This window comes from Myotis daubentonii, chromosome 3, assembly GCF_963259705.1.
Source record: "Myotis daubentonii chromosome 3, mMyoDau2.1, whole genome shotgun sequence".
NCBI classification, from domain to species: domain Eukaryota; kingdom Metazoa; phylum Chordata; class Mammalia; order Chiroptera; family Vespertilionidae; genus Myotis; species Myotis daubentonii.
This window is the reverse complement of record NC_081842.1, coordinates 217,131,700-217,145,950: the sequence shown is the minus strand read 5'-3', so window position 1 is coordinate 217,145,950 and position 14,251 is coordinate 217,131,700. Positions and strand designations below refer to the sequence as shown.

Below are 14,251 nucleotides of genomic sequence, written 5' to 3'. Positions count from 1 at the left end.
GGCTCAGCTGGCTCCATCCTATACCCCAAAAGGTCGCAGGTTCGATTCCCGGTCAGGGCACACACCTAGTTTGTGGGTCGATCCCCAGTTGGGACGTGTACAGGAGGCAACATCGATGTTTCTCTCTCACATGGATGTTCTTTCTCTCCGTCTCTCTCCCTTCCCTTCTCTCTGAAGACAAAACAAAGGATACAAAGCTAGTATGGGTGGAGCCAGAATCTGAAACTAGGCATCCTGACCCCAAGCCTATACCCTTAAAAAAAAAAAAAAAAAGACAAAACAAACACAACAAAAACAAACAAACATGTCCTCGGGTGAGGATTTTTAAAAAATTGTTTTTAAAGAAGTACCCGATACTTTTTTTGCTGGGGGGACGGGGGGGGCGTGGGCCTTTTGTGACACAGGTTGTTTTTGTTACTCCTCACCCGAGGACATTTTCCACGGATTTCAGAGAGACTGGAAGGGAGGGGGAGAGACAGGCAGAGAGAACAACATCGATGTGAGACACACAGACTGTTTGCCTCTCACACGAGCCCCAACCAGGGCCGGGGACCCAGCCTGCAAGTGGGGTACGTGCCCTTGACCAGATCAAACCTGGTACCCTTCAGTCCACAGCCCGACGCTCTACCCATTGAGCCGAACTGGCCAGGGCTACACCGATGTTTTAAGTGGCCAAGCAGGAAACCCTTCAGGTGACTTTACAGAGGACAGCAAGGTCCCCAAATGACCTGGCACCTGGGTGCACTGAGGTCACGCTGTCTTCCAGGCAAATCGCCCGCAGGGCGACCTTCTGGTGCACAAGGCGACACTCCAACCACTGGGCCACCCGGCCAGGCACATGCCTCCAGATCCCAGGTTTCCACCACACTCACGCCACCGCCTGGTGCCTGAGAGGGAGCATGGAGGGGAGGCTGGCCTGGGTCAGCCAGGCCATGGAGACCAAGAAAAGTCGCTGCTTTGGTTCCTGTGTCCCTCACTCCTCCCCTGGACAGAGGCGTGGCTGGCAGGACACTCACTCCGGGCTCTGACCCCAGGCAGGCAGCTGTGGCCGTTCTGGACAGCAGCCTTCAACCCCTCTCTCGGGCTCTGAGGTCGGGCTGAGGACTCCCTTCAACCACAGCAGCTATTCTATCTGCTTCATCTAAAGCAGTGATGGTGAACCTTTTGAGCTCGGCGTGTCAGCATTTTGAAAAACCCAAACTTAACTCTGGTGCCGTGTCACATAGAGAAATTTTTTGATCTTTGCAACCATGGTAAAACAAAGACATATTTTTGATATTTATTTTATATATTTAAATGCCATTTAACAAAGAAAAGTCAACCAAAAAAAGTGAGTTCGCGTGTCACCTCTGACACGCGTGTCATAGGTTCACCATCACTGATCTAAAGGAAGTGTGAGAACCACCATCCTGGGCCTCCATTCTGCCCGCCCACCCCGGGGCCGCCTGCCCACCCCGGAGCCGGTCCCAGGGCGCGCTAACAGGGGGTCTGGCTTTGCCCCAGGACAAGAGAATCCGGGTAGGCACCTGTCCTGCTTTAGCCCTTCCCCCCAGGAGGCCCTCAGCCGCCAGCTGGGCAGCCCTCGCGCCCTCTGAGGCCAGCCTGGCACAGGGGCCCCTCTGACCCGGTCCGGCCTCTCCAGGCTTCCCGACAGCTTCATTTGCTGGTGCCAGGCTTGCCACCCCCCCCCCTTCTCCCACCTCCATCGCCAAACCACAGGGTCTCCCGCAGCTCGCTCCAGGGCGGGGTCTCCCAAGAGCGAAAGGGGGGCAGGCCCTTCCCCTTCTCTCAGACCAGGTGCCCACCTGCCTGCTGCCCACCATTCCCACCCTCTGAGGGCGTGGGGAGGGGCAGCAGGGTCCGGGGACCAAAGTTCGCGGGACTCAGTCCAGAGGGCGCGCCCACGGGAGGCCACTGCCACTCCACGGGCCGCGGAGGGGTCTCGGGGAAGCAGGTCCAGGCCGCTCCGTGGGGAGGGGGCGCCAGAAGTGACCCCCCCACCCCCCCACCCCGCTTCCCCCGAGGGCGGGCCGAGGCAGGAGTAGGGGTGTGGCCGGCCTGGGCCGAGGAAGGACGGGGGAGGGGTGCGCGGCTGGGGCTGGGCCCGGCCCGGTGTGTCCGGAGGCAGCCCAGACACAAAAGCCCAGGCTGGGCGATCCGCCCCCGCCCCCAGGCCCCGCGAGGCGGGGAGGGCCCGCTGCCCAGGGCCCCAGCCCCCCACTCCCCCAAGTGAGCGCCATCCGTCCGGCCCTGGAGGCGTCCCCACGCCCGCCCCGGCCCCCCGCGCCCCTACCTGGCCTTCCCTGTCGCGGGCGAGCCCCCCGGCCCAGCAGGGCGCCGAGTCCCGGGAGGGCACCCCGGGGCCGGGCCTGGAGGCCGCGCGGCGCCCCGAGACGCCGAGCCCGGTCCCCATGGCGCCCGGAGGAAGCGGCGGTGCGCGCCGCGGGCCGGACAAAGCGCGGAGCCCCGCTTCCTGCCATTGTGCGGCCGCGCCCGCCGGCTGAGCGCTGGGACCCGGGGGACAGCGGGGGGCGGATGGGGGCGCCGGGAACACCGCCCGCCGGCCGCGTCCGGCCCCGCCCCCGCCCCCCGCTGACCCCCGGCCTCCACCCCGGAGCCAGGCCCGGGGCTCAGTGTCCCCAGGACCTGCTTCTCCCGGGGGAGCTCCCCGAATGCTGGTGGCGGAAGCGGGGGGCCGGGACAGGGGCACATTCCCCTCCGGGGCTCAGACCCCCGCCCCGTCCAGCCCCGGGACACCCTCTCTGCTCTGACCTCCAGCTTCCCAGCCACATCCGGAGCCGCAGGCGGGGCGCTCCCCCCGCCCGGGCTAAGCGGCGGGCAGCCGGCGACCGCAGGTGCAGCGCAGGGGGGAAGGGCGGGGGGCAGTCCTCTGGGAGCCGGGAGGGGGCCGGGTCAGGAAAACCCCGAAGCCCAACTCGCCTTTCCCCGAGGCCCCTGCGGCTCCAGCGGGGTGCACCCACGTGCCCCGCCGCCAGGGGGCGCACACGGAGCCCGAGAGGAGGCCATCAGGATGGGGTGTGGTGCTGGGGTCCCCACTGCAAGGCGTCAAAGCGCCTTTACACTCCTCCCCAGGTGGTGGGAGCGGGCACGGTGGCCTCCATCCGAGTGTGGGGAGACGGCGAGGTGAGTCCGGGACCCGAATCGAGGCTTCTGCCTCTGGGGTCCTGGAACCGACACTCCGCAGTCCCCATGGGGCGAAGGGAACATGCCCTCGCCAGCCCACCACCCCTCTGACAGCTCCTCAATCTCTTCCACGGAATGTGGGTGCGGAGGGCTTGCCTCTGAGGATGGCCCGGAGGGAGGCAGCCTTCCTTAGGGGCTGGGAGGCCCCAGGGGCTGCCTCCACGCCCAGAGCCTCCGTCACTCCGTCCACACACAGGCAGGCCTTCTGAAAACCGAAGCCTGATCATGGCGCCCCCCCTGAAAATTCTCCAGTGGCTTAGAACAGAACCCCACACGGCCCGACTCCCACCTCGCCAGTCCCACACGGTGGCCCACCATGCCGGCTCCTCCCTCCCTCCCGCTCACCAGCTCAGCGCCGGCTGTCTGCGTTCTCCGTCTGGAACAGCATGTGCCCCTGACTTCCAACGGCTGGCACTGCGCCCCAACCTAAACGCCACCTCCCCGGGGAGGCCTTCACCCTCCTCTCAAAAGAAAGAGCCCCTCGCTGCCCATTCTCAAGCCTCCTGAGCACGGACCGCCACCTGGAGTTACTTCTCTTCTTGGGCCACGTTTCCTGCTGGAGTGCCCTGTGCAGAGGCCGGAGGCTCTAGGTCAGTGACGGCGAACCTCTTGAGCTCGGCGTGTCAGCATTTTGAAAAACCCAAACTTAACTCTGGTGCCGTGTCCCATAGAGAAATTTTTTGATATTTGCAACCATAGTAAAACAAAGATTTATATTTTTGATATTTATTTTATATATTTAAATGCCATTTAACAAAGAAAAATCAACCAAAAAAATGAGTTCGCATGTCACCTCTGACACGCGTGTCATAGGTTCGCCATCACTGCTCTAGGCCCACACTGCATCCTCACTCGCCCAGTCCTGGCGCACAGTAGGTGCCCCGTGCAGACTGGATGACGGATGAATGATGGCAGAGCTGGGTCTTCATGCCAGAAAAGGCCATTGCCGGGGGAAGGTCAGCAAAGCCCTTCCCGCGGCCTGGCCACAGGTTCTCCCCTTCCTCCTGGCCTCCCTGACCTTGGGCCTGCTGACCTGGACAGGTCAGTTTCCACCTCAAGTCCTGGTGGTGTTGCCCGGGCCCGCCGCCCCTGCTACCACCCCACAGGCCAGCAGCTGAGCCCTCCCAAGTGCAAGGCCTGTGCCAGGGGTTTGGGACAGCAAACCCCGTTCATTCTTCTCCAAGACCCTAAAGAGGAGATACTGTTACTATCCCCATTTAACAGACAGAGAAACTGAGGCCGGGGAGAGTTAAGTAACTTTCCCCTAAGTCACCGGCTAGTAAGTGGGAAAACGGACGCCTGTGCTTGGACCACTGTCTGTCTCAGGCACGGGGCGGCAGGAGGTGCTTAAAGACTGGCTAAGTGGGGGCTGGGGCAGCAGTGCCTTGAGGTCCACCCCCTTGGGGACAGGGCAGATTGCAAAGCGAGCTTAGGGGAACCCCCTGGCCTGGGGTAACCAGGGCGGATCAAATGGAGACCACCAGGGCAGGCCACTGGACGTCACCCGAGTGGCCAGGCCCCGGCCATCCCAGGTCAGGCTCCCGCCAGGGAAGGGGCTGCCCCAGGCCACGGGTGCTGGGTGAAGGAGCCCGCAGGGGTGGGAGGCAAGGAGGCCGGCCCTGCACCAGGAGAGGGGGTGGCCCTCGCGGATTCCTGGTTCCCACCTCTCTCTACAAGATGGAGCTGAAACAGTCCAGCCCCAGCGCAGGCCCAGGAGGTCCCAGCCTCTGACTTGCTGGGAAGGAGCCCCTCCCAGCCCAGCCCCAGCTCCAGGCTCATGAGTCAAGACCGGCTTGTTGAAACTGATACCCAGAAACCAGATGCTGGGGCTGATGAATAATGGAGTCTCCAAGGCAAGAGCCCCCTTCCCACTCCCGGCGAGCACCACCTCCCCAGAAAAAGAGAGGCGTGTGGGCACCCCCCCCCCCCCCAGTGGCTGGGCCCCGCCTGTCTGCAGTGGGAGAGGGAGGTCTCTATGGGGCAAGGTCTGTGATCAGGAGTTGGGGCTCCCCGGCTGGAGGGACACCCCTGCCCAAGGGCTTCCCACCCGGGATAAGCTCCCCTGGGAGCCTACCAGCCCCAAGGCCCCATCTGGCACCTTGGAAATCCAGGGGTGGAGGCTGCGTGCGTGCATGGGCAGGTCAGCCAGGGCTGGGCCAGTTCTGCCAGGCTGCTCTCCTAACTCCCAACGGCCTCGCCAGCTCCGCCCTTCCCCTAGGCCTGCACCTCACCCCTCGTCCTTTGGGCCCTGGGCCCAGGCGGAGGCAGAGCGTGCCCCAGAGCCCTGCGCTGTGCTGTAGGCAGGGGGCAGGGGGGTAGAGAACCCGTCCACAGGCCAGGCCTCTGGAACCAGCGAGGCCCTTCCTCCCAGAGAGCAGTCTGGCTGGGACCCAGCGCCAGGGAGAGGCAGTGGCTGTGGTCTGAACTTCTCCTGCCCTGTCCCTGCTCAGATGTGCCCGAGCCTGGCGCCCGGGGCCGAGCATGGCAGCCAGCGCCTCCCCCTGGCACCTTCTCCAGCCCCAGACAGAAGGCTCCCTGGGAAGGAAGGGGGGAGAGGATGTGTGCGGGGCTGTGGAAGACCTGTGCTGGGGGGGCGGGGGGGCAGCTAACACTGCCCTTGCCCATCTGTGCAAAGCAGGCGCCGGCCAGTTCTCTAGAATTTTCCGTCTAGGATGGCTGCTGGGTCCCACTGTGGGCCTGGACCCTGGCGGAGGGGCAGAGGCATTGTAAAATCTGCCGCGAGCCGCCCAAACCTGGGGCAGGTGACTGGGGGATCTGCAGGGCCCAGGCACCCCTGGCTGCCGTTTCCCCGCCTTTGGTTAAGGCTGGCCCGGCCTCGCCAGGGTTCCCTGGTCCCCTCCCCTCATCTTCCCGCAGCCACCCCACTGGCTGAGGTGCCTCTCGCGCCCCCTGCTGGCCTCCAGTTGACTTTCTGCCCGGGACCAACTCTGATTCCCGTGGGGCAGAGTCCAGAGCCTCCAACCAGCCCCCAACAAGGCCCCTCCAGCCACACACTTCCCCGCCGGCCAGCCGGCTCCTCAAGGCCTGACCCCGGGGCCATATCTCGGAGAAGATTACCCCCCAGAGCCACTGGGCGGGGGGGGCAGTCCCTTGGGCTCCTTCCACCCTCAGAGGTAGCGCCAGTGGTGCCCACTGAGACCCACCTGCGGGCCTGGGACTTTCCACCCGGGTCTGTCCAGTGATTTAGGGGAGACTTGGCACCCGACCTTACCCCGTCCGGACCCCAGCTTCCCTGTGAGACTCACCTAGGGGCATGGGTCTCCTCCCCTGTGGCTGGAACTCGGGCCTAGACAGTCCAATTCCCTTGGGCGCAAGGGCGAGGGGTACCGGAGCCGTGGGGCGGGGAGGGCTCGGAGGATCTGTGCGGCTTGGGGCGCCACACGTAAGGGAATTACGGTAGAGGGCCCGGCGCTTCCACCTGGGCGGGTCGGGATGTACCATCATGCACCCCGGCGGGGACGGGGGTGCCGGACCCAGGTGGCAGACCTGGCGGCCCAGGGGGTGGCGCTCAGGGAGTAATCTAGGGGGCGGGGGCGGGGAGTGGGGGTGGGGGGGCGGTTGTCAGTCCCAAGGGGGCTGGCCCTTTGCAGATCTCCGGGCAGTTCAATGTCTTTAACCTGGGCTTGACGACAGGAGCTCACCCATCTGGGGGCCCCACAGCAGGAAGCTGCCGTGGCCAGCGAGGGGGCCCCGGGGGTCCAGCCAAGGGACCCGGAGGCAGAGCCCGCCCCGGGAATCGCCCTGAGCCAGGCTGGCTTCCTCTCCACTATAAATGGCTGCATTCGGAACTGCGCCTCTATGGCGCCTGCGAAACCCGTCTGGCCGTCTCTGTGTCCCCCCTCTTTTTTCCTGGCTCACGACGCAGGACTGCAAAGGGGGCCATTCCGCCCTTTGGTGGTTCCCTCTCTGCTGGGAACTTGGGGTGCAGGTGGTGCGTGGGGAGACAGGGCGCCATGGAGGAGGCAGCAGCCTTGCCCCAAGCACACCCTGAGGTGGGTGCAGTGACCTCGGCCATCAGGGCAGATCCAGGGCAGATCCGGGGCCAGAGACTCTGGGAGCCTCACTCACGCAGCCCCCCCCCCCCTGCATTTTCCCAACCACAGACCACACCCCTCAGGCCCTCACCAAGGCAGGAGCCCCCTGCTGGCAGGGGCTGCCTTCCTGGGGGCTGGGTCTACACCATTCACATGGATGGGGTCCTCTGTCTCTGTCTCTTGGGCCAGGCACCCCAGGCCTTCACCTGTCCCCGCCCCCACCCCCCAATTACTTAGCCAAAGCCCAGGAGTTCACTGGCATTGCTTCTCTGTCCTCCCCCTTTGTCAGGGTACAGACTGGACTGCCACCTTCTACAGCTGACCAGCATCTAAAAAGACCAGTAACCTCCAGGGAACCCCAGAATCGGCCACCATCAAGGGCACCCTGATCTCCACCTCTTATCCCCAAGGGGGCTGCATGGGAGAATAGGTGACCACCTCTCCCATTATTCACCACATCCTGCTCATTCTTCCTCCACAGGGACCTCAGGCTCACCCTTCCTCTGCCCTGTGTCCACGGGTCTTCATCTGGCCGCCCCTCCCCTTGGTGTGCGCGCGCGCACACGCGCGCACGCACACACAAACACACCCCCTCATCCCTGTTACCACACAGCCCATTGTTCAGCAAACCCAGCTTCCACTCTCTCCGCTTGAATACCTCTAGGCAGGGGGTGCTCACTACCTATCCATTGGGGAACAGCTTCAGGGGCTGCAAACTCTGGCCTCTACTGAACCAAACGCACCTCCCTGCCAGGGCCCTTGGGAGCCACGCGGAAAAACAAACCTCCCTTTCCTCCTGACAGCGCCTTAGAAATGGGAGGCGGAGGACAGACTTGGCTTGACCTGCCTGGTTAGTCATTTCACCTCCCTGCTTCCCCATGTCCTGTGTGATGGAGGTGGGGTGGGGCGTACTGCAAGGCAGGGGTGTGAGGACCAGCTGGGGTCCCCTGGTGAAGCTGGACACAGGGCCCCCAGCTGAGGGAATTGTGGCCGCTAGACCAATACCTTTGTCTGAGGGTGACGCCCTGGGGGGCCCACTCCAGGCGCTCCCAAGCCTTCTGCCCCTCAAATGTGTTAGCCCAGAGCCCAGTGTCTCCGGGGCCAGTGTCAGCCCTCTTCCACGTCTCCTTCAACAGACTTTGACCAAAGAGCCCAGTTCAAGGGGGCCAGACACCGTCTGGCTAGTGGGGCCCCCCATCACATCAGCACTGGCCCCCGTGAGGGAGGGAGGAAGAGAACACTTCCCCATCTCCCCAGACTCTGAGCTCCACTTGCCCTTGGAACAGGACAGACAGAAGTACCACAAACCTGAGTCCACTGGGCGAGATTGGCCGGGGTCTGGGGTGGAACCCCGGGGGTCTCAGATCTGAGGGAGGAGAAGGAAAGTGCGCCTGAGGCCTGGGGGTCTCGCCCCCTCGGTGGAGGGTGAGCACGTGGTCGCTGCTGGCATTCATTCTCTTGAACACCTACCGCGCGCCAGTCTGTCCACGCACCTACACGGGCGAGCCCTTTTAGTCCTCAGCACAACCACCTGGAAACCGAGGCTGAGAGAGGTGGAGTGACTTGCCCGGGACCATGCAGCTGGGAGGGAGTGGGCTTTGACTTTGACTCTGGAGGTCAGAGATGTGGGCTACTCTACACATCTTTTTAAGAAATCCTCACCTGAGGACATGCTGAGAGAGAGAGAGAGAGAGAGAGAGAGAGAGAGAGAGAGAGAGAGAGAGAGAGAGAAACATGCGTCAGTTGCCTTCTATAGGTGCACAGACCAGGGCTCAAACTAGAAGCTAGGTATGTGCCCTGATTCTGAGTGTCATGCATAGGATGATGCTCAACCAACTGAGCCAGTCTGGCCGGGCTACACATCTTCATCGGCGGTCTCCCATCCAGCTCCGCCTCCCTCTCCCCGTCCCCCAGGCCCTGCTCACTCCTTCACAGCCCCAACATACCGCTGGCTCACTCAGCTTGCCTCCACCTCATAGCTCCTCATTCCTCAGGATGCCAGCGGCCTGGTACCCTGCCCTCGGCGCGAACTCCAGGGGAAGGAGGTCGGGTGGGGCAGCTGATTCATGTCAGAAGCCTCAGCACCCAGGAGAGATTCAAACAAAACCTCCAGGGTGGACCCAGAAGCGGAAGCGTCCAGCCCTGTTGGAAGATGGCCCTGCCCCGGGGCAGCCTGGGGGCCAGTCTGGCAAAGCCAAGGACTCCTCTCCCAGCGGGCGGGCGAGGATGTCACCTCCGGGAGGGCAGGACCTTTGTTTCCTGGACACGTCCAGGGTCTGGACCCGGCCTGCCCGGCAGATGCTCAAAGCTGATTTGGTGAATGAATGAATGATGTCATCGCCTTCAAAGAGCTCATATATCCTGCCAGCCGTTCCTAGAACGGCCAGAGGGGAGGCTCTTGATCTCTCTCCAGGCCGAACTTTGCCAATCAAGCTGTGTGGTGCGGGCAAGTCCTGTCACCTCTCTGAGCCTCCGTTTCCTCCCGTGTCGTGAGGGAATAATCATGCTTTCCTCCTGAAGTTCTCACGAGGGTTCAGTGAGGGCCTGACACCCCACCAGGCACAGAAACGTGTCCATTCAGTGGTGGTTATTATTATCATCAACAACAGGACATTCTTTGCTCCTCCTCTCACCCTCTTCCCCAGCCACCTCATCCGCTTGGCAAGAACTGCCTCTGTGCTCCTGCCTGTGGCAGTTCCCCCTTCCTGCTTGCCTGTGGATGTTTTTACTTTCACCAGGGGCCACCTCCTCCAGGGTGTCCTCCCTGACTAACCCTCCTCCCTCTGATCACACAGGTCCCAGAAGTGAGTCTGTGCCATGTGTCCCAAAGTGGGTCCCACCAGTGACCGTGCTTCAGCTCTTCCCCCTGCAGGCTGGGCAACCCTCTGGCTGCGGATGTCAAGGTCAGCCCTGCTGAGTTCCAGGCAGGCCCAGGCTGGGCTTCAGTTAGGACCTGTGTCTGCAGAGGTGACCCACTTGCTCTGAAACCAGCCCTCATCCACAGGCCTCACCTCTGGACAGTCCAGGCCCTCCCACCCCTGCCCCTGCTCCAGGATCTGCCCAGGGGCAGCTGCCCACAAGAGGGGCCAGGACAGTGTGGGCTGGCCCCTCTTGTCAGGCCTCAGGGTCAGGCGGAAGCCCCCAGGTTGTGCAGGCCCCTGGCAGGTTGGACAGGGGGGTAACGAGGCCAATTTGTTGCCAGGAGCCCCCATCTGGGAGAGAGGCAACCTGCCAAAACCAAAGCACCCATGCCAGGCACCATCCGCGCCAGCAGACTGTCTGAATCACAGACACCCCCTTGCCTGGTGACTACGGCAACTGGAAGCCTCCCCCTCCGCTCCCACCCAGAACAGGCCTCCGCGTTCCTTCTGACTGTTCCTTCTGCCGTGGTCCTCCAGTGCAGCGTGTGCGCTTGCCTGTCTGCGTGGGGGGCGGGGGGGGGGGACAAGGGACCTGGGGGAGTGGCATTTTTATTTTCCTGCAGCTGGCAGAGCCGAGCTACACCGTGGTTAGGAAACGGGCTCTGGCATTACACAGATCTGGGCTCTGGGTTCAAATCCCAGCTCCACCACATCCCAGCAACGTGTCCCTGGGTGAGCCACACACCCCCGAACCTCAGTTTCCCCATTTGCAAACGGGAATAATGACAGGACAGATCTCGGCCAGAAGGACTTGTCGCGCAAATGCATGCTGGGAGGAGCGCAACATGGACTCAAACCCTGGCTTGGTCTCTCTCGAGCTGCAGGGCCTGGCTAAGTCACAGGACCTCTCTGAACCTTGGTATCTCCATCGGGGAAACGTGGCCATGATGTCTTCCCAGAAGGGCTCCCACAGTGGCGCATAAGGCACAGAGAGCGCGTGGCACAGCGCCCGGCACGGCAGGGGCGGGGGGCGCGGGGGGGGGGGCAGAACTGCGCATCCTGTTGACCATGATCCCCCCTGTTCCGCCTCATTCCCAGCTCCCGAGGCCTGGCACTCCAGGACCAGCCTGTCCCTTCCCTTTGCCAGTCCCAGGGCCACAGCCACTGTCCCAGAGCGTCCCTGACCCGTGCCCAGGCCTGAAGAGTGGCCTGGTATTGCAGGGAGGGTGCCAACTGGCACTGGAACAGAACCTGGGGGGGAGGGCCCTTCCCCCTACAGAGTCTCAGCTTCCTCATCTGTGACATGGGGCCACGGCTCCTGTCACCCCGGGGCTGCTGCACAAACTGCAGTACAGAAAGGGGCTTTGGGGCACCCCTGCTGCCCCTGTGTTCGCAGACGTCCCCCCACTCCACTGCCACAGAGCCAGGGGCAGCCCCTCTGCCCCCGAAACCAGCCACCCAGGGTCCGTACCCACTCCTGAGCCCAGGCGCACTGTGGCCAGCCAGCTGCGCCCTGGCCGGTGCCTGGACAGAGAGGCTGGTGAGCGCCCTGCCCCTCGGCAGCCGCCTGGCCTCCAGCTCCCTACCTTGGCCGCTCGCCCCTTGTCCATGCAGTCGGGGTTCTGACAGCGCAGGCCCTTCTCCTCGGCCAGGCTCCCGGCATCTGCAGGGGAGAGAGCAGGAGGTTATCAGCAGGGTGGGGCCCTGGGAAGGGTGCACCCCTGGCCGGGCACCCAGGCTCCCCCAGGGCCCCAGTAGCCTCCCCGGAGGAGGACGGGTGGGGCTGTCTCCTCAAACCTCCCTTCAAAGGAGGTCAGTGTCCCTTTCTCTTTTAAATGCCAGCTTATCTGCTCGGGGATCTGTTCGCAGAGCCCTTTCTCCTCGCTGTTCCCCAGGGAAACTGTCCAGATTCCACCGGGAGAACACTGCTCCCTCCCTCTGTCCCACAGGTGGGGGGGGGGGGGCTGCTCCCAGACCTGGTGGGGCCCCTGATTTCCTGGGGGGCCCTGCAGGGCTGCTGGGGGGGAGGGGGACCACAGGGGTCCAACAGCCATTCCTACCCCTGCCCTCCACGTCCCTATGCATGGACGCCCCTCCAAGGCCCAGAGGGTCCCCCTTACCCACCGTCCATCTCTGACCCAGAACTGGGCCCCCTCCAAGCTGCCTTTCCTAGAAGGCTGGGGTGCAAGAGCGGAGGGGGCAGGGCTGGGGGAGAGGTGCTGCCGAAGCGAACCCCAACAGGGGGGCAGGGTTTGCACCCCGCCGCCCCGATGCCGAGGCCGGCGTCCACCTCCCACCTCGAGCAGGCCTGCCCCAGAGGAGGGGGCGACCGAGCGCCCCACCGCGGAGGGGAGGAGAGGGGACGAGCCAGGTCCCCCTCGCTCCCCGCCCCCCACCGCGGCGCCCCGGCCCCCCTGCCCCGAGCCGGCGCGGAGGCGCGGGCCTGCATGGCGGGCGCGGCCCGGGGCCCCGCACTCACCCATGGAGCCGGCGCGGGCGCGGGGAGCGGGCGGGCGGGGGCGCAGCGGGCCGGCCCGGGGGCGGGGAGCGGCGGCGGCGGCGGCGGGCGGGGCGGCGCGGGGAGAGGCCGGAGCGCCGCGGCCGCGGGACCCTCGGCGGCGGGAGGCGGGGCGGGGCAGGTGGGCGGTGGGAGGGGCTGGACGCGTGGCCCCGCCTCCGGGGGCGGGACTCGGAGCCCCGCGCCGGCCCCGCCCCCCGCCTCCCGCCGCGCCCCTCCCCCGCGGGGCATCTGCGGCCAGCGCGCCCCGCTGCCCACCCGGACCCCCTGGACATGTCGCGGGTGTGACCGAAGGCCGTGCCTCCGTCCCCCGCAGCCCCCGCCCCTCGCATGGGGCCCCCCGCCCCCCGTTTTGATGGGTGGGAGGCGTTTTCCGCCCCCGGGAAGGGGATGAGCATTCGGGACGACTTGCTCTTTCTCCCGGTCCAGAGGGGCCGTCTAGGGCAGGGCCGGTCCGGGCAGCCCCCTGCGCCTCGCGCCCACCCCCAGGAGACCCCCCACTCCCCCCTAGGAATGCCGTCGGGGGTGGGTCAGGCCCCATTAATGGGTCAGGGGAATGGGCTTGGTGGCTACTGTCCTTGTACCGCCACCTCCGTGCTGGTTGGCATTTAAAACCTCATGGAAGAATAAACATGCACAGAAGCGCCGCTATCATGAGAGCACAGCTTGGCACACACGTGGTCACAACAGCCAGCAGCCTGCAGAAGGCCCCGGGGTCTGCCAGCCGCTCCCCCACGGGCGCCCCCAGACTTCTAACTGCACCCCTGCCTTTCGCCTGGTCTTGCACTTTAAGTGACCGGCGTCGGAGCTATGGGGACAGCATTCTAACGGTTAGGCAACACCGTGCACCGCAGAAAGGCAGCTTCGGGAGCCAGGACTCCCCCAAGCGACAGAGCCCCCTGAGACCCCTCTCACCCCAGGTTGTCGCCAGAGACCCAGGCGCGGGAGGGCCAGTGGCCAGTGGCGCCTGGGGCCCTCTCCCCAAGGCTCCCTTCTCCACGGCCCCTAAGACAGAGCGGGGTGCCCTTGCAGGGGTCAGCCCTGGGGACTCCCGGGTGGCCCAAACCCGGCCCTGCCCTCAAGGACTTCCGGCAGAAGGAACTGTGTGGGAACTGGGCTCTGGATTCACTCAGCAAACACGTGTGCCAAGCCCGGGGCGGGCCCTGGAGGGGCCCTGGGTCAGTGGTCCTGCTGGCCCCACCCAGCCTGCCTGCAGGAGGTAGCTGGGTAAGGCTGGGTAAGGAAGGGGGCAGGGTCCTTGTGTTTTTGTTTTTTGTGGGGTTTTTTGCAGGATTCTCCACCACAACTCCAGCAGCCCCCTCCACCATCCGGGTTTCCATGGAGACCTGGGCCCTGGGTCAGCTTTGGTGGGGGGGGATCCCCATGCACCCTGCTTGGGGCCTATCAAACTCCACCAGACAAGATCTGGTTCTGTTGACTCTAGATCCCTGAGTTCTGGAAACGCTGGGCCTGAAGACAAGGTCATACACCCTACGCCCCAAGGGTTCGGGGTTCTGGCTTTAAATTCTGTGGGCTCGAGGCTACTTCCTCCACCACGTATCCTGGAACTTCGTTCCCTGCTCTCTAGGTCCCACCATGACAGCCACTGCAGG

The 14,251-nt window shown here is 64.3% G+C and overlaps 1 protein-coding gene across 12 annotated transcripts in view; it reads right to left on the bottom strand.

Moving 5' to 3' along the window:
- Window positions 1-14,251, bottom strand: part of PLEKHG5 (pleckstrin homology and RhoGEF domain containing G5) — a 43,445-nt gene that overhangs the window by 13,139 nt on the left and 16,055 nt on the right. For 5 of the 12 annotated variants that reach the window (XM_059691424.1, XM_059691422.1, XM_059691423.1 and 2 more), the window contains exon 2: window positions 11,707-11,783. In XM_059691424.1, the coding sequence (XP_059547407.1) occupies window positions 11,707-11,783 (77 nt within the window). Of the gene's footprint in view, window positions 1-2,293; window positions 2,510-2,772; window positions 3,161-6,470; window positions 6,621-9,205; window positions 9,454-11,706; window positions 11,784-12,244; window positions 12,471-12,599; window positions 12,734-14,251 lie in introns of those variants that run through there. The other 7 variants (XM_059691427.1, XM_059691426.1, XM_059691434.1 and 4 more) reach the window with 7 other exon arrangements.